Source organism: Macaca mulatta, chromosome 4 (genome assembly GCF_049350105.2).
Source record: "Macaca mulatta isolate MMU2019108-1 chromosome 4, T2T-MMU8v2.0, whole genome shotgun sequence".
Taxonomy (NCBI): domain Eukaryota; kingdom Metazoa; phylum Chordata; class Mammalia; order Primates; family Cercopithecidae; genus Macaca; species Macaca mulatta.
Window position 1 is genome coordinate 16,279,624 of NC_133409.1, and position 19,990 is coordinate 16,299,613.

At 41.9% G+C, this 19,990-nt stretch overlaps 1 protein-coding gene across 1 annotated transcript in view; it reads left to right on the forward strand.

The window, feature by feature from the left end:
• SLC16A10 (solute carrier family 16 member 10) overlaps positions 1–19,990 on the forward strand; it is a 138,677-nt gene that overhangs the window by 108,231 nt on the left and 10,456 nt on the right. The window contains 1 exon segment of the mRNA NM_001260620.1: positions 13,317–13,460. Within this exon segment, the coding sequence (NP_001247549.1) occupies positions 13,317–13,460 (144 nt within the window).

Sequence of the window (19,990 nt, forward strand, 5' to 3'; positions counted from 1 at the left end):
AGAAATGATTCATGGATTTCTCAGGGGTGGAAATTATCCCTATAATGTAGGCCCCAAACTTCTAAAATATTTTAAATTTGTGAGGGAGAAATAAACTCACCAACATATGAAAATATCTAATTTTAGCTTAAGTTGAAAAACAGCAGTAGTGTATTTTTTGTTAGGCCCTTATATTGGGTAATATAGTCTATGTAAGTATGGGAAAGGCTGGTGAAAACTGTGGATTTATCTACAAAATACATTAGTACATTGGGGAGTTTTGTGTGGGAAGTGTCCTAACACCTCAGGAAATGCTAAGGAAGAAATGGGTAAGGCAGACTGAACACTCCACAAGGGTAGGGAGAGCGTCTTCTCTTCATTGCTCTAGCCCCAGCACCTAGCATGTGCCTGGCACTCCATCTTTTCTTTTCTTTTCTTTTTTTTTTTTTTTTAACTGATTTCAGGTTGAGTTTATAGGCTGGCTAAGTTTATAGGCTGGTAGAGTGCAAGGTCTACTAATTTCTCTGCTCATGACTACTTTACATTCTAATAGCACTTTATGTTCTTCAAGTGCTTTTTTTCTTTGTTCTTCAATGTATAATAAGGTAAGAACAGTTTTATCTCCATCTTGCAGGGAGAAGAGTTAGTTAAAAGACTTTCTCAGGTCACACACATGTAGTTAATGACAGGGTGAGGTTTAAACCTTCATAGAAATAAAAGTGATTTTATAATTATCTTGACTAGTTTCAATGTGAAATAACTTAAAGGTATGGAAAAGGATGCCAAGAGGTATAGTCAGTCTTGCTGGAGTAAAATAATGCCCTGTGCTTTGTGCCTTCTCCCAGCTGCTGCTTCCAGAAGAATGGGGTGTCTGAGTGTGAACATCACCCAACAAGTAGGTTAACAGATGCCCACGCCCCTCTTGACCCACACACATATCAGTGGGATTTAGAATGCTGCCACATATTGATGATTGAATTTATGAAGCATTATAATATCCTCAGTAATAAACCAAGTGTCCCTGTCCCAACTTGTTATCTCTGCTTCTGTGAACACATGTTTTCTTTTATGTGCTCCTTACTCCTCAGGAGCTCTCTCAGGGACTTTTCAGTTCCTGACCCTGCCCTTTTCAGCATTTTCTCAGAGGACAATTCTTAGCTCCCTGTTGATCCCTCAAGCATTAATTGCTTTTTCTGCCAGGTATTTCTTTGCTAGACTCTTGAGCCCTCAGAGCTGTTCTGAATTATGGAGTCAGAATTGCCCAGGATTAGGAATCACCTCATGTCCCCACCATCCCCGCTTCCTCGTGTGGCACTTTCTCAACTCTGCATCCCTTTCACCTTCACAGCAACCCTGTAATGTACCCAAAGCAGTGTCATACTCAGTGCCTCCTTTTCTCTCCCGAAATAAAATTCCTAGATAAGAAGACCTCTATATTCCAGGCCTTGTCTTTGATTTTAGAAAAAAGAAAGAAGACCTACCTATATACATAATGTTTTTAAACCTCAGTAATGTCTCACTTGTTACAGTAAGGAGAAATAAAAGAAGTAAGATAATGCTTGGGATACGTGCTACAACATGGATGAACCATGAGGACACTACACCAAGTGAAATACTCCAGGCACAAAAGCACAAATACTGTATGGTTCCGCTTAGATGCGGTACCCAGGGAAGTCACATTCATAAATACTGAAAGTTGTGTGGTGGCCTCCAAGGGGAGGGGGAAATGAAGAGTTATTTAATGGGTGAAGAGTTTCAGCTTGAGAAAATGAAAAAGTTCTGGAGCAGAACGGTGGTGACAGTTGTACAACAATGTAAATGTACTTAATAGAGTACACTTAAACTGGTTAAAATGGCAAATTTTATGAGATAGGAATTTATCACAATAAAAAATTAAAAAGTAAGAAAAGTTACTGCTTGGGCGAAAGTATATCAGAAAGATAAAAATAGTCCCCACAAATTTCCAAAACAACCCTAATGAGGTGTTGCTGCCTAAATTGTGAACTAAATTGTGAACCAAATTGTGAACCAATGTGTAGTGTTTGAGACTGGGAAACTGATGCCCAAGATTTTAGCCTCAATAAGGAGTAGAGTTCATAATTTGACTCCAAAGACATTTCTTTCACTGCCGTGCCAAGGCCATCTGATTCCCTGTCCAAAGAAGTTTTCTCTCTGCTCTGTAGGCTGCCTTAATCCAGAGTACACAGGCTTTCCACTTTCTTATCTGTCCTCCTACCAAGGTGTGGTCCTTTTCTTCCTGAACACTGTATAATTACCAGACAAAACTCAACATATTTAAAATATAAGCAGTCCTCTATATCCAAGATTCCACATCCTTGGATTCAACCAACCATGGATTGAAAATATTTGGGTGGAAGAAAACAATAAAAATAACACTGGCCTGGGCAGCATAGTGAGATGCCATCTCTACAAAAACATAAAAAATTAGCTGAGCATTCCAGCACTTTGGGAGGCCGAGGCAGGCAGATCACCTGAGGTCAGGAGTTCGAGACCAGACTGGCCAACATGGCAAAACCCTGTCTGTACTAAAAATACAGAAGTTAGCCAGGCATGATGGCAGCTGCCTGTAGTCCCAGCTACTCAGGAGGCTGAGGCAGGGAAAATTTCTTGAACCGGGGAAGCAGAGGTTGCAGTTAGCCAAGATCCCGCCACTGCACTGCAGCCTGGGTGGCAGAGCGAGACTCCTTCTCAAAAAAATAAAAATAAAAATAAATAAATAAAAAATTAGCTGAGCATAGTGGCATGTGCCCATGGTCCCAGTTACTTGGGAGGTTGAGGTGGCAGTGAGCCGTGATCATACCACTGCACTCCAGCCTAGGCAACAGCGAGACCCCATCTCAAAACAAAAACAATAAAAAAGAACACAGATTAAAAACAAAATACAGGCTGGGCTCAGTGGCTTATGCCTGTATCCCAGAACTTTGAGAGGCCAAGGTGGGAGGATTGCTTGTGCTCAGGAGTTTGAGATCAGCCTGGGTAACACGGCAAGACCACATCTCTACAAACAACAACGACAACAGGAGACTGGACTTTCAGGGACCATTTCTGGGGATCATAGTCTGTTACTAGAGAAGTTTCTCTGTGTAGAGCGTTGAAATATAAAAATGCAGAATAACTATTTACATAGCATTTACATGGTATCGGTTATTATAAGTAATCTAGAGATTAATTAAAGTATACAGGAGGATATGCATAGGTTACATGCAAATACTACAACATTTTATATCAGGGACTTGAGCATCCATAGATATGGGTATCCGAGGAGGTGTGGGTTCAGTTCCCCACGGATACCAAGAGACTAATGTTGATTTCATTTCCCCAATCCCCACGACAGAACTCTGAAATAAGGATAAGAAAAGGAACAGTTGGGATAGACAATATCAGTAGTATGTGGAAATGATAACAGTGGAAGGAAAGCTGATCTAGGTCTACTCAACAAATTTTAATCTTCATTCTGGTAAAAACAAATTAGATTTATGGATGCAAATTTGAGCCAGCAATTAGATGGCTCTTAGGATTAATAAAAAAGACTGAACACCATGCCTTCCAAAGACCGAGGGAAAGAGAAAGATAGATAGGAGACTTTGCAAAGTAGCACTTTAGCCAACATCATTAGCCTAAATCTTAGTGAAGAGAGGTTAGAAGGTAGAATTTTCATGGAAGGATCCATTTTTCTTCACTTCAGAATTAAGGGAAAAATTAGGAAGCTGAATAAGAACTAATGGCCTAATTTATTTGTTTCTTTCAAAAGTCAAATCTTAAACTAAGTTAAAATGTCAATAACCAACAGAATAAGGTAGAACCAATTTTGTGAATTTACAAAATACTTGCTTATTGACACTACTGCCGAGGTCATTAAATAAGTTATCAAGTTACCCCAGATCCCAGTGATTTAAATAATGCTTTCTGAATGTATCCTTTTCTGTTTTAAAAAGAAGCTGTATTCGGTTCTTGTGTTCCTATAAAGAAATACGCGAGGCTGGATGATTTATAAAGAAAAGAGGTTTAATTGGCTCACGATTCTGCAGGCTGTATAGGAAGCATGGCCCCAGCATCTGCTCAGTTTCTGGTGAGGTCTCAGGGAGCTTTTACTCATGGCAGAAGCAGAGTGGGAGCAGCAGGTCACTTGATGAGCTTGGGAGCAAGAGTGTCAGTGGGGAGCAAGAGTGTCGGTGGGGAGCAAGAGTGTCGGTGGGGAGCAAGAGTGTCGGTGGGGAGCTGCCACACTCTTAACCCAATCTCTGGTGAACTCAAGCAATAACTGACTTATCATCAAGGGAATGGTGCTAAGCCACTCGTGATAGATCCACCTCCAAAATCCAGTCACCTCCCGCCAGGTCCCACCTCTAACATTGGGAATCACATTTCAACATGAGATATGGAAGGGACAAACATTCAAACCGTATCAGAAGCCAATCTTAAGCCAAGCATGGTGGCTCACACCTGTAATTGCAGCACTTTGAGAGACCGAGGCAGGCAGATCACTTGAGGTCAGGAGTTTGAGACCAGCATGGGCAACATGGTGAAACCCCATCTCTACTAAAAATACAAAAACTAGCTGGGCATGGTGGCTCACGCCTGTAATCCCAGTTACTTGGGAGGCTGAGACAGGAAGCACTCTTGAACCCACAGGTGGAGGTTGCAGTGAACTAAGATTCTGCCCCTGCACTCGTCTGGGCAACAGAGCGAGGCTCCATCTAAAAAAGATAAAGAAGGCTATATTAAACTTCTAAAATTCAATACCATTTCAACTAGCCTTTTGTTGGGTGCATTTGTTCACTTTGGACTATTTTTCCAAATTCATGTACAGTCATGCATCTCGTAACAATGAGGATATGTTCTGAGAAATGTATCCTTAGGCAATTTCATTGTTGTGCAAACATCAGAGAGTGTACTTAGACAAACCTACATGGTGTAGTCACTACATACCTAGGCTATATGGCATACGTATAGCCTATTGCTCCTGGGCTACGAACCTGTACAGCATGTTACTGTGCTGAATGCTGTAGGCAGTTGTAACACATGGTATTTGTGTATCTAAACATAGAAAAGGTACCGTGAAAGTACAGGATTATAATCTTATGGAATTGCTGTTGTATATGTGGTTCATCTTTGACCAGAAATGTTATTAAGTAGCACATGACTGTAATTCCACTCTTGATTAGAGACTCCATAACCCACACCTACCTGTTCATTTGCATGCACATTTAGCCGATAGGTGACTTTATCACCAGATCAACCAAAGAATAAGTTTAAAGAGCATGTCCCCTTTTCTTGTTTTTAAATAAATGTAAAACATGGAAGTACATGATACCTCAAAGGAGCACGAATCACAAACAGGAGTCCACATCTACAGAGCCTTTGCAACCACTTTTCTATCTTCAAAGTGCTCTACCAAAGTATCAGAGTCAGTCAGTCGTGCAGGTAGGCTGCCAACCATGGCTGAGCCCTCAGGAGCCATCTTGATGACCAGCATAGACACAGTCTGTTGTGTTCATTCAAACTTGCCAGGAACCAAGGATCTGAGAGAGTGGTAAGTCTGGTGTGCCAAGAATGAAACTCCAAAAAAGAAACTTCCGAATCAAATTTGAATTTAGGCTGGGTGTGGTGGCTCATACCAGTAGTCCCAGCACTTTGGGAGGCTGAGGTGGGCAGATCACCTGAGTTCAGGAGTTCGAGACCAGCCTGGGCAACATGGTGAAATCCTGTTTCTACTAAAAATACAAAATTAGCTGGGTATGGTGGCGGACACCTGTAATCCCAGTTAAATGGGAGACTGACATAGGAGAATCGCTTGAATCTGGGAGGTGGAGGTTGCAGTGAGCTGAGATCACACCATTGCACTCCAGCCTGGGCAACAAGGCAGAAAAGCAATCTCAAAAAAAAAAAAAAAAAAAAAAAAAATCGAATGTAGGTGGAATTAATAAAAATTTAAATAAACTAACAGACTAAATCTTTCATTGTTCAGGAAAGAACAAAACAATTTTTGATAACTTGTGAAATATCTGGCACAGAAATTATTTAGAGCCACTAAATAATTTCAAGTTACCTAAAAATCCTAGTGATTTATTTTCTATTTTAAGATGAAGTCTACTTTAAACTTCTAAAATGCAGGGTTATTTAAACTGGCATCTAAATCCAACTTGGTTTTGGTTGGTAATTCCTCTAGGACATTTTACTAAATCTTGATCTTATCTAAATGATGCTACGTCATAGGTGGACTGTTTTGTTTGTAATCCAGGGAAAATTGTTTTTTTTTTTTTTTTGAGACAGAGTCTCGCTGTGTCTCCCAGGCTGGAGTGCAGTGGCGTGATCTCGGCTCACTGCAAGCTCTGCCTCCCGGGTTCACGCCATTCTCCCGCCTCAGCCTCCCAAGTAGCTGAGACTACAGGCGCCCGCCACCACACCCGGCTAGTTTTTTGTATTTTTAGTAGAGACGGGGTTTCACCATGTTAGCCAGGATAGTCTCGATCTCCTGACCTTGTGATCCACCCGCCTCGGTCTCCCAAAGTGCTGGGATTACAGGCTTGAGCCACCGCGCCCGGCCGGGAAAATTGTTTAAAGAAAAAAAAAAGTAGAAATAACAAAGGCTTTTAAAGAATTTTTAGAGTTAGAAATGTTTTCAAAATCAGGTTCTTTAAACCATTAGCCATCTCTTCCTTCTGAACTTTTTTTTTTCTTCTGCCCTTTGGTAGCTATTAAATAATCTGCACTACAGAAACTTCTTTTTTCCCAGTACTTTTTCATGTCTTAACAGTAGATATGCGTGATTATCTACACCATGGAAACCCATCTTAATGAAATGGAAAGATCAGCTGTTTAAAAAAACAAACAGAACCAACCACGCATGCCTCCTACAGTCCTGTTAGGCCAAAGGTCTGCTCTCCACCTGGTCAGCTGCTGAGGAGGGAGCAGGTACCTGCACCACAGTTTAGTCACAACAGAAATATCATTAAAAAATAGACACTGTGCTGCCAAAAGATGTCAGTCCTTAAACATGTTGGCAAGCAAAGAAATTTTTCCTTTCAAGCACATCTTAGAGATACCTTAGTCTCAAGGCACAGTTGATCAGATTAAAGAAGCTAAGAGGACATTTTGGGGCTAGTCTAATCAATGAATATCTATCAGTGGCCATAAAGTTTTATTTTAGTGTGTTCTGGTGTACAGGGATTAATTTTATGTACTCAGATCTATGGAGTTAGTTTTCTTCCACCTTTAATCACCTCGCTCGGCTTGCTTGTGTGCAGTGCTCATGCAGAACTTCCTAAGGGAGTGCCCCACTTGTTTTAATTTACTTCCTCTAGCAAAAGCACAGCCAGAGGAAACACAGTCGTTTAAAAAAGAAAGAAAAAAACAAAATAAACTGTCTCATTTCATTCAGAAGATTTCTGTTAATCCTACTTTTAAGTCAAAGGGTAGTGTTAAGTTTTGATTTGTAACAAACTCAGATTATCCATTAACCCACTCTTGCAGGCTTTCTATTCCCTTTCGAATGTACATCTATTTTTTAAAGGGCCAGGCTTTTTGAGTTTACCTTTCAAAAAAGTGTATTTAGGCAGAATGGTCTTCTAGAGTTATGGAATAGCTTTTCAAATGTTAGATGGATATTTTCTTAGAATTACTCCAAAATGCAGTAAATGAGAGGCAACAGGCTGAAGCTGCCAATCTCTGGTGTGAACAGCAGTGAGTAAAAGTGCTTGGAACTTAGTGTCCGTATTGGAAAGTAGGGAGTTAAAAGAATCAGTTTGAATTCCATAATTGCTGTAAATATTATGTAGGATTTATTATCCCATTTTTTGATGTACCATGTAAATGTAAAACATACAGATTCCCTCCCTCCCCCAAAGAGTTTATTCTCCTAGACATAAAATGAATGTACATGCCTATTGTCCACCTCTTTTCAGTTTGATGATGTGTATCTGATGAGGAAGGACAGAGATGAATCAAAATAATTATAAACGAATACAGATGATGACTGGGTGACTGAAATCTTATCTCCCAGAGAGCATAGTTAACTGCAACAGCAGTGGATGATAACTATTGGGTGGGGGCGGAGGGGTTGTTTTGTTCAGTTCTGCCTAGAAGACAGTTGTGATTATTTTAGTCCTACAGTCTCCACTCCTCCCCTGAGCCTGTTTTTGCCCTGCTTTCCTGGCCTCTGTATACGGCCTTTGTTAGCACTTTGTAGTTGTCAGTCAGCTGTTACTCCAAGTCCTCTGTCAGAAATAAAGTTACTTTTGTTTGAAGAGTCTCCAGTAATCCCCCTTCTTTTTAAACTATGACTCCCCAAAGATATATAGTCTAACTTTTGTGCACCAGTATTTTATCATATTTATTTAATAAATTCCATAAACCTTACATGAAAGACATTAAACAAAAAGTACTCACCCCCTTAAAAGGAGGAAGATAATGACCATCAAGGCATGGCCAAATTACACAATCTTAGAAAACAGTACAGTAGGTAATTATTGGACCTTTTTGATCAGTGGCATCCTTGCTTTGCAGATGTGTACCAGCACTGCACCTCACAGGTTTCTGTAAATATAGTGATTTGGGGATCCCTTCTGTTGGGCATTCTTCTATCAGGAAACCATTTGGTGATGAGAAGCTTGAGTTTCTAATGCATGTTCATCGGCTTTATTGGAGCTGCTTTTGTACTGTGGCCACCCATTTAACTTTCTCTGTGGTTGATATGTGAGAGCTAGAGGACTCTGCCTTAGCTTCTTCACCAGAACACCATCTGATGTCTCCAAATGTCTTATACTGTGGCTCCCCTGTAAGAGAGGTGGAGAAGAGAGAGGCCAGGGCTGAGGCCATTCCAGTGAGATGATCACTTTCTTGGGCTACTGCCTGAGACCTCTCAAAAAACAGAATCTGTCTGTGGGCTCTAGTGAGGGGAGAGGAACCTGCCTTCAGTTGGCTGGTCAGAAACAGTTACCCAGGGCCGGGTGTGGTGGCTCATGCCTGTAATTCCAGCACTTTGGGAGGGCAAGGGTGGAGGATTGCTTAAGCCCAGCAGTTTGAGACCAGCCTGGACAACATAACAGGACCATGTCTCTACAAAAATGATTTAAAAATTAGCTGGGTGTGGTGGCATGTACCTGTGGTCCCAGCTACTCGGGAGGCTAAGGATTGCTTAAGCCCAGGAGGTCGAGGCTGCAGTGAGCTGTGATTGTGCCAGTGTACTCCAGCCTGGGCAACAGAGTGAAACTCTGTCTCAAAAAGAAAAAAATGTTTCAGACACAGTCAGTGTCGAAGATGTCAATTAGCAAGGTTTTGTTAATCCCCTGGAAGTGTGCAACCCAGAATTAAACAGATGTTTAAGAACATAAATAAAAGATGAATCCCTGGCCAGGTGCAGTGGCTCATGTCTGTAATCCCAGCACTTTGGGAGGCCGAGGCAGGTGTTTCACGAGGTCAGGAGTTTGAGACCAGCCTGACCAACATGGTGAAACCTCGTCTCTACTTAAAATACAAAAATAAGCCAGGCTTGGTGGTGGGCACCTGTAATCCCAGCTACTCAGGAGGCTGAGGCAGGAGAATCGCTTGAACCCAGAAGGCAGAGGTTGCAGTGAGCCGAGATCGCACCACTGCACTCTAGCCTGGGCGAAAGAGTGAGACTCCATCAAAAAAAAACACAAAGATGAATTCCTGACACTTAATACATTTAGATAAAGTCTAACTTATCTTTAAAGTTAACTTTAAACAACTGCTCTACAACATAATATTATCCCCTGTGTAGACAGTGGCCTCTAGTATAAGCTTTGAATTGGTTTAAAAAATAAGTTAGATTAAGTATGAGAACATGTCTCCAGCATTTCCATATCTCCACAACTCTCTGTTAGAAATATCCATTGTGTCCTGTGTTCACTTTCTGCTGAACTAAAGGGCAGGCCAGTCTCCAGAGGATGACAGATGGGCAGAAATTTATAAAACAGCAGCAGTCATGGATGGCCCAGAATACAAGTAGAACATACCAGACCTCTTGGGTATCTACTGCCTCAGTGAGAAAGGATCCAGAGATCCAGCATCCCCAGATTCCCTCACATACTGACCAAAGAAACTTTTTTAGTTTGCAGATTTTGGTGGGAATAGGGAGGGAGTATTAGAAGCTGAAGTTCTTGCTTTATTTAAATAATCATGACAGTAACAAAATTCAGTTAAATAATGCCCCTTCCAGGCTGGGCGTGGTGGCTCATGCCTGTAATCCCAGCACTTTAGGAGGCCAAAGCAGGCAGATCACTTGAGGTCAGGAGTTTGAGACCAGCCTGGCCAACATAGTGAAACTTCATCTCTACTAAAAATACAAAAATTAGCCGGGCGTGGTGGTGGACACCTGTAATCCCAGCTACTCTGGAGGCTGAGGCAGGAGAATCGCTTGAACCAGGGAGGTGGAGGTTGCAGTGAGCTGAGATTGCGCCACTGCACTCCAGCCTGGGCGACAGAGCGAAACTCCATCTCAAATAAATAAATAAATAATGCCCCTTCTAGTTGAAGACCTAAGTTCCCACCTAAGCATAATTTGAATTTACCCAATTTATCTTCTTTCAAAATACCTCAAACATTTCACCTTATTCCTTTTAAGGATTACAAAGTAGGGCGGGGGAAAAAGAAACCATTAATAAGGAATAATAGCTATTTGACAGACAGGTGTTCTTAGTTTCATCAAAAAAGATGCCTGGTAGATTCAGTCTTTTATGAATACTAAAGAATGTGTCTTATTTTTGTTTGTTTGAGACAGGTTCATTTTGAACCTAACCTGGTGTTCTCAGGGAACATAGGTTAGAGGGGAGAGAATTAGTAGTGAAGGTTCAAGCAAAAAGCATGTTAGAAGGCTGCTGTAGTGGTCCCGGTGAGGAGTGGTAAGAACAGAACTAAAATACCATGAGGAACGTGGGCCAAAGGAAGCAAGTCTGAGAGATTTAGAAAGTAAATCATCAGGATTCAGTGGTGACTCTTGGATTTGAAGAGGGAAAGGGAATAATCTAGGGTAGCTGTCAGTTTCTGCCATGGGTAGTTGGGCTAATAGTAGTGTATTAACTGAAATGGGGGGCAGGCAATTTGTGAGGGTGAGTTGAGTTCAGCATGGGACCTGTTGACTTTGAGGTGCCTTTGAAACAGGAGTGGATACGTCTAATTTTACATGAAGTGTCTGCTTAAGAGAATGTGTAGAGACACTAACAGGGCTGGGTAGGAACACGGAATACCTCAGGTACCAAATGAAAACTTTTGGCAATAACAAGAAGTTAAGAAGTTGAAGAGGGTAGAAGAGGCAGCAGAAATGTAGATGGGTAAGAACATCTTGGCATGTTTAAGTGACATTGTGAATAAACCTGTCCTACTGGGCCAGATGCGATTAGGGCTGAGATCAAAGCAGGCCTAATGCAGTTTGCAGACGTGTTTTGTGTGACTTTTGTAGAGCTGGATCACACAGTGTCCTAAATTTAAATTAGGTGCCAACATTTCCACACAAAATCTGAATTTCTGACTTTTCTTTTAAATTAAAGGGATCCTAGAGGTAGATTTGGCAACATTGGTAGACTTATATGATAATAATCGACTGAAATATATGTCCTTTCTCTCCAATGAACCTGTTTTACTTTTTTGTGTTATTTCACCGGGCCCTTAGACATTTAATTTTCTACTGTTTTGTTTTGTTTTGTTTAACCCAGGCTTATAAGTCAGATGAATTTTCTACTTCTGAGTCAAAGATCAGTAGGTAATAAAGGTACAAAGATGGATTAGCAACAGATTACGGAAGGCTTTGAATACCAAACTAAGGAGTGTAAATGTAGGCAGTGGGCCGCCTTTGAATAAGGAATTGATGAGATTAAAGCCATATTTAGGAGGATTATTCTGGACCAGTATGAAAACACAGAAGTTAGGGAAAACAGTTAATAGTTTTGAAAGAGAAGAGAAAAAAGAGATGGTGTTGGTATACATAAATGGGCTTTTAAAATGCAAAATGAGAAGTGTTTTAAAGAGATATCATCCAGGAAGGCTATTCACTGCCACATGGGCACTATACGGGTAGTTGTATTTGGTGGGAAATTTGCTTGCAGATTTCCAAGACTGAGACCCATGTGTGGTGTGGGGGATGGTGATTGTCGGGCATTATGGAAACGTCAAACAGAATATGCTCACTGGCTATCTATGGTCCACAGGTCACTGTAGTCTCTGTTATATGTACACTGTACGTGGAGGAGAAAGGTCCTTTGAAAAAAGAAGGCTAAAATTAATATCTGATTGTTATTAACTGTGTGCCAAACACTGTTTTAAGCTCTTTACACAGACATTTAATCCTCACAACCAATTTCTGAAGCAGGTACTACTCCAATTTCCATTTTACAGACAAAGAAACTGAAACCCTAGAGGTTAAGAACTTACTCAAAGCCACAAGGCTGGTAAGAACAGAACCAGGACTTGAACGCAAGCAGTCTGCCTCTCCAGTGGTTTATCTTTTCACTGCTCTGTTAAGCTGCCCCTGCATTTTTATCTGTTCTAATGCTACACAAATAGGCAACTTTACAGGTAGAGAACCTTATGCTTTCATTCTGGAAGCTCTGTTATAACTCATTTCAGGGGTGTCGATTTGGTTCAGGTCCTCCTAGAAGAAATAAAACTTCAGAATTGACCCTTGAACTGTCTCTTAGGGAGCAGATAATATAACGGGTCGTTGGGTGACCTTGAGAGAATAGGTATGTTCAGATGTCTGTTCTCTTCCTTTAGCTAATGGCTCAATATAGCTTATAATTGCATGCTTCTAACCCTTTGTTGAAAAATAAAAACTCTTATAAAAATGCTTTTTTTTTTTTTTGGAGACGGAGTCTTGCTCTCTCGCCCAGGCTGGAGTCCAGTTGTGCAGTCAGCTCACGGCAACCTCCGCCTCCTGGGTTCAAGCGATTCTCCTGTCTCAGCCTCCCAAGTAGCTGGGATTATAGGCGTGTGCCACCACGCCTGGCTAATTTTTGAATTTTTTTGTAGAGATGAGGTTTCACCATGTTTGGCCAGGCTGGTCTCGAACTCCTGACCTCAGATGATCCACCCACCTCGGCCTCCCAAAGTGCTGGGATTATAGGCATGAGCCACCGTGCCCAGCCATAAAAATGCTTTTTAAAATGAAAACTAAAACATGTTAAATTTTTTTCATATGTTTTCATGAAAAATTATCACAGGACAAATTTCATAAATATCGAATTTGGAGAAAGTTGAGAGCCCATAACATTGCAGAGAAGCAAATGCATTTGATGCAAAGCCTCAAACTTGCCAAGTTTTTCTACCATATTTAGTGTGGTTTCTTTCTCTTTGGCCTACAGATGAAACATGTAAATGAAAGATTTCAAGATGAAAAAAATAAAGAGGTTGTTCTCATGTGCATTGGCATCACTTCAGGAGTTGGACGACTGCTCTTTGGCCGGATTGCAGATTATGTGCCTGGTGTGAAGAAGGTTTATCTACAGGTACTTTTTTATACTTTTCCCCTATCAGAAATTACTTTCATCACCCGATGGCTCATTAAATGTACTTACATGCTTAAATTATTTTTTATCTTCTTCTTTTTCTCTTTGAGATGGAGTTTCGCTCTTGTTGCCCAGGCTGGAGTACAATGGCGCAATCTCAGCTCTCCGCAACCTCCATCTCCCAGGTTTAAGGGATTCTCCTGCCTCAGCCTCCCAAGTAGCTGGGATTACAGGCATGTGCCACCACACCAGGCTAAGTTTTGTATTTTTTAGTAGAGATGGGATTTCTCCATGTCGGTCAGGCTGGTCTCAAACTCCCGACCTCAGGTGATCTGCCCGCCTCGGCCTCCCAAAGTGGCTTAAATTCTTCTATAAAAATGAGAAATATTTTCTACAACATAACTTCTTTAGGCAGTTTTTCAAGGACAAAGTCAGTTATTAGTTTGGGTTTTAAACATGAAAAATTGGCAATGAAACAATTTCTTTGTTTTGTCATGGAACTCCACCAAACCAGAATGGTTTTCGTCCATTGCTTTTTCTATGAAGAATGTTTTTTGGTGTAGTCCTCATAGTCATGTGCAGATCCTGTGCCCTTTGCATGTCTTAGGAAATTTGGTTGTGTGTGTGACTTTTGAGCTTCTTTGCTGCAAATTGCCTCCTGTTTTTTGGGGGTGAGCATAAACAAATGCTAATTCCAAGATCATTACTGACAATCAACAGAACAAGTATTGAAGTGACTCCTTCATGTCACACACTTAGCTAAATGCTGAAGACTTAAGTGAGATGTGGTCTGTGCCCTCAGCTAGTATCTAATGGTCTCATGGGAGAAGATAAAGCGGTGTTGCAGCTTTAAAAATGGGTTTGCTAGATGGGTGCCATGGCAACATAGGCACCATGCATCTGAGTCAGAGTCACTAGGTCTGAGTAGAGTTAAGAGGAGAGGACCAAGTATGTAGATAAGGAAGACAGAGAAGCATGCTCCGAGCAAAGACAAACACATGGGAAAGCTGTGGAGGTGTGACATGGGATGTTATATCTGGGAAACGAATGTTTGAATGGAATAAAGGGAGAATAGTGGTTGGATTGGTTGGGGGGATGGACAGGAAGCAGCTTGGGAAGGGCCATTATGTACATGAGCTCTATCCTGCAACCTACCAGGAGCTATTAAAGGATTTTAAGCCAGAGGGTGACATAAGTTGGGGGGGCGGGGGTTGGTGTTTTTTTGTTTTTTGAGGCAAGGTGTCACTCCGTTTCCCAGGCTGGAGTACAGTGGTGCCATCACGGCTCACTGCAACCTCGACCTCCCAGGCTCAAGCAATCCTCCCACCTCAAACTCCTGAGTAGCTGGGACTACAGGTGCATGCCACCATGCCTGGCTAATTTTTGTATTTTTTTTTTTTTTTTGTAGTAACAGGGTTTCGCTGTGTTGTCCAAGCTGGTCTCAAACTCCTGGACTCCAACGATCCACCCACTTCAGCCTCCCAAAGTGCTGGGGTTACAGGTGTGAGCCATGCCCAGCCTGAGTTGTGTTTTATAAAGATCAATCTCGGCTCTCTGTGATGGCTCATGCCTGCAATCCCAGCACTTTGGGAGGCTGCAGCAGGCAGATCACCTGAGGCCAGGAGTTTGAGATTAGACATGGTAAAACCCCATCTCTACTAAAAGTACAAAAATTATCCAGGCATGGTGGCACATTCCTATAATCCCAGCTACTCAGCAGGCTGAAGCAGGAGAATCACTTGAACCTGAGAGGCAGAGGTTACAGTGAGCTGAGATTGTGCCACTGCACTCCAGACTGGGTGACAGAGCAAGACTCCATCTCAGAAAAAAAAAATCAATCTGGTAACTGTGAAGAGTGGAATGGAGTGGAGGAGGGGACAAGAGTTGAGATAGTCACAAAAGGCCACATACTGAATGATTCCATTTATATGCAGTGTCCAGAATAGGAATCTCTGTCTCTTTCCATAGAGAAAGAAGGTAGATTTGTGGTTGTAGGCGCTAGGGAAAGGAGGGAATGGCGAGTAACTGCTACTGGGTTTCTTTGTAGGGTAATGAGAATGTTGTAAAATTAGATAGTGATGAAACTCACTGAAGTGTACACTTTAAGTGGGTGAATTTCATAGAATATGAATTATATCTCAATAAAGCTATTTTTAAAAAAGGCCAGGCATGGCAGCTCATGACCGTAATGTCAACACTTTAGGAGGCTGAAGCAGGAGGATCACTTGAGGCCAGTTTGAGACAATCCTGGAATCATAGTGAGATCTCATCTCTATAAGAAAAAAAAATTTTTTTTAAGTTAGCCAGGTATGGTGGCACATGCCTATAGTCTTAGCTATGCAGGAGGCTGAGATGGGAGGACTTTGAGCCTAGGACTTTGAGGTTACAGGGGAGTATGGTCATGCCACTGTACTCTAGCCTAGGCCACAGAGTGACACCATGTCTCTAAAATTTAGAAAAAAAGAGTGGAGGTCCAGGAACTAGTTGGAAACTATTTTAAAGTAGTCTAGGCATCTAGGCAGGAAGAACCAAGGCAGAGATACTGAGATCAAATGGAATAAGCTAGGGACATAGAGAATGAAAATTTGATGAAGCCACTTAGGCTGGATCTGAGATTTGTGGCTCAGGTAATGGAGTAGATGATTTTTCCATCTTATCAAGATCAATATGCAGTAGATCTAAGTATGATGATGAATTAGGTTTTTTAAATTAAAAAAATTTTTTTTCACCCAGCCTACCTGCCCTTGCCCCAGTGATGAGTTTGTTTTTGCCATGTGAAGTTTGTGATGCCTGTAGGAAAGCCAAGTTGAGTTTAGAGCTCATGGAAGAGTCTGGATAAGAGGCCTGTGGGTTAAGAGGCCTGTGGGTTTGGCATTCATGGGCTGCATGAAGTAAGTGGAGGACTAGGGAGACAGAAAGGGAGTGGCCAGATAGGCAGGGGGTAAAACAGGGACGAGAGTGTTTCTAGGGGCAGGACTGGTCAGCAGTGTCAGTAGCTAGTGACAAAAAGGCTGAAAGGTTTTCATTGAATTTAGAACAGGGAGGCTATGAATGACCTTACAGAGAATGGTTTCAATGAATGGCAGGTGCAGAAAATTGATCATGATCATTTGAACAAATGGAAATATAGACAACTTTGTCCAAACACTTGGCTGTGGAAGCAAGGTAAAGGCGAGCCACAAGGGGGGCCTTAGGATTTGGGGATTAAGCCTGTCTAATTATATTATACATGAGAGGCAGTGTTTGAGCAGGGCCTTGAAAAAGAGGTGAAATTTGGACACAGGAAAATGATTGGAAAAGGCATTACAGATAAAGTTAACTTCCATTAATTGACTTGAAGTAATAACAGTCAACCATTTATTGAGGACCTTCATGTGCCAGACAATGAACTAAGGGCTCTACATGCATTATCTCATTGATCCTTGTCCCAGCCCTTTAAGAGAGGAGGTACCATTGTTATTTCCACTTAGAGATGTGAACACTGAGGAACAGAGAGGCTACCTCATCATGGGTGTGTCTGTGTATAGAGATCCAGGCAGTTGCGGGACAGTCTGGTCACACAGCGGGAAGGAAGTGACGAGAGTTGGTAATGTGCTGCTTTTAAAAATGTATTTATGGTATCATGATCACTTTGTCAATACCTCACTGTGGACATCCTCATCTAACATTTAGTTTTGTTCTCTAGTGTCAAGGGAGCCCTCTAATGGACATTTGTTGCACTACAGACTTTCAGCTTTTATTCATTCAGAAAGTTGAGTGCCTCCTGTGCCCCAAGCACCAGCTCAGATGCCGTTAGGGTGATGCAAACAAGACAGACATGGTCCCTGAGTTCCTAAAGCAAGACTGAGGCAGGAAGAAGCCGAATGTGTTTGGAAACCCAGGAAGACAGGAAAGTGGCATAGGAAGAGACTGGAAAGTTAGAGTGGGTCAGATTAGACAGAGCCTTGAAAGCAAAGATGAAGAGACTTTGCTTTAAGAGTGGTGGATTTTGGCCAGGCGTGATGGTTCACGCCTGTCATCCCAGCACTTTGGGAGGCCAAGGCTGGTGGATCATGAGATCAGGAGATCGAAACACAGTGAAACCTCGTTTCTACTATAATTACAAAAAATTAGCCGGGCTTGGTGGCACGCACCTGTAGTCCCAGCTACTGGGGAGGCTGAGGGAGCAGAATCGCTTGAATCTAGGAGGCAGAGGTTGCAGTGAGCCAAGATCGCACCACTGCACTCCAGCCTGGGTGACAGAGTGAGACCGAAAAAAAAAAAAGAGTAGTGGACCTTTGTTGGAGGACATAGGTCTGATTTTATGTTTTTAAAGTCACTGTGGTTGTTCTGTGTGTGGAGGATGAATTACAGGGAGGGAAATGAGAGTGCAAGAGGGGAGGAAGACCTAGTAGGAGATCAATTCAGGGTCCAGGTGAGAGATGATGGACTATGGTGCTGTAATAGATAAACTCATGATATATTTTATATATCAGCATTTTATTCCAAAACAATTTTCGAATGTCCTCCTACCCTAGATAGGGCAGACAGATTATCTGTAACATTTTTGGAGCACATTTTAATACCTGAGTGTTTCCAGTAATTTACAAAAGAAAATATAGCCTTTCCTAACTTGTCCCATGTTGGTCTGCATTTACACAGCAGTAAGTTAAAGGTTAGTATTGGGGGTCAAATATTTCACTTTAGATGAAAGTTTAGCCACAATCTGGCTTCTGTTAGGCCGTATCTAATTTTTTTCATCCAAATGTAGAGCATCGTTTGTGGCAGCCAGTGGTACCTGCTGAGACACAGGTGTGACAGCTGCATTTCAAACAAGCCTGGGAAGGAGAAAGAAAGCCCTTCAGTGTGTCCTGTGGCTGAGAGGAGCCACCCATAGACTCCACCTTGTAAACACAGTGGCACAGGACACAGCACAGGCCTAACCCATGCAGGATGCTGGACTCGTTCCCTTATTCACTACCTCCTCTCTCTCCTTTTTCCTGGCTTCCCTGCCCCAACTTCCTAAACACACAGTGTGGTTTTTGAGTCTTGACTTTTCTCGGCTGCAGTTGACTCCAGCTCTGCCTGTTTGTTTATTCCTTTTTCTCTGTCCCTGGCTGTCTGCCTTTTGGCCCATCCTTTAAGGCTTGGAATGTCTTGGGCTTACCTTCTTTCCGTTCACTGGTGATGTGTTTTCTCAGACGTACCCGCTCCCTGCTTTCATCTTTCAACTTCATGGGGCTGTGACAACTCTTCCCTCCTTGTCCCCTGGAAGCCAGTTTTGAGTAGCAGCCAGGCCTAGAACACTGGTGACACAGACACACTTCACAGCCCTTCCACATGGTCTAGTTTCAGATCATGGTAATCCCCAGTCTAGGAGGCTGCTGAGCCAAAGAGCACAGGCTCTGGAGTGAGACACCAGTTCACCCCAGTTCTACCACCAACTTGAGAACCAACAGAGGGGTGTGGTGAGGATTCTTGGTGGCAGGTTATATAAAGTGCCTAGCCCAGACTGGATGATTAATAAATCCTTGCATTTGTTATGTTTTAATATTCTATTAAATACTGAAAGCAGATCCTGATTTGGAATAGGTCTCAAGAAAGGAGACCCTAGTTAATCCTGAATTAGAGTCTTTGCTTATAGGTAACAAAGATTTTAGGAATTTATCTCACAGTTTTGCTTAAGAGTTCTGAATTTCAACTTCCATCAAGGTCCTGGGTCCCAGGTATTTTCAACCTAGTAATTCTAAATATTGAGTGATTGGTTGCAGTAGCTTATGCCTATAATCCCAGCACTTTGGGAGGCCAAGGTAGAAGGATCTCTTGACCCCAGGAATGCAAGACCAGCCTGGGCAACATAGTGAGACCTTATCTTTACAAAAACTTAAAAAATTAGCTGACATGGTAGCCTTAAAAAATTAGCTGACATAGTCCCAGCTATTGGGAGATTGAGATGGGAAGATTGCTTGAGCCGGGGAGGTTGAGACTGGAGTGAGCTGTGATCCTGCCACTGCACACCAATCTGAATGGCAGAGTAAGACTTTGTCTCCAAAAAATAAAAATAAAAAATAAATGCTGAGTCAAGTCTACTGCTCCTGCCAGAAGACATGATTGAAATGCATTACATAGAATAATAATGGTTAAAGAAAAGCTTGGCAAAAGTTCCCAGAGTATATACTTTATTGGGACAGGAGAGGCTGCGTGTATCGTGGTATCTTTTTACTATTTTCTTAACCTTATAGGCCTGTGTTTCTAGTTACCATTAAATTACTACAGATTTGTGTCTTTAATGTAATATATAAGTGTTTTGGAAGGGTGAGAATATTTCAAAGGTTTGAAAGTTAAAACTTTGTATGAAAGAATTGAAAACTTGGAATTTAGATCACTTTTCCATTGTGTCATATTTCTCTGCGACATGGACGTATTGAAGCATGGACATCATGTCCATGCACATAAAGCAGACAACCCAGATGACACACACACGTGCACAGGAACGCTCTGAAGGATGCAAACCCAACTGTGAAGTGTTGATTCCTGAGGACATGAATGCG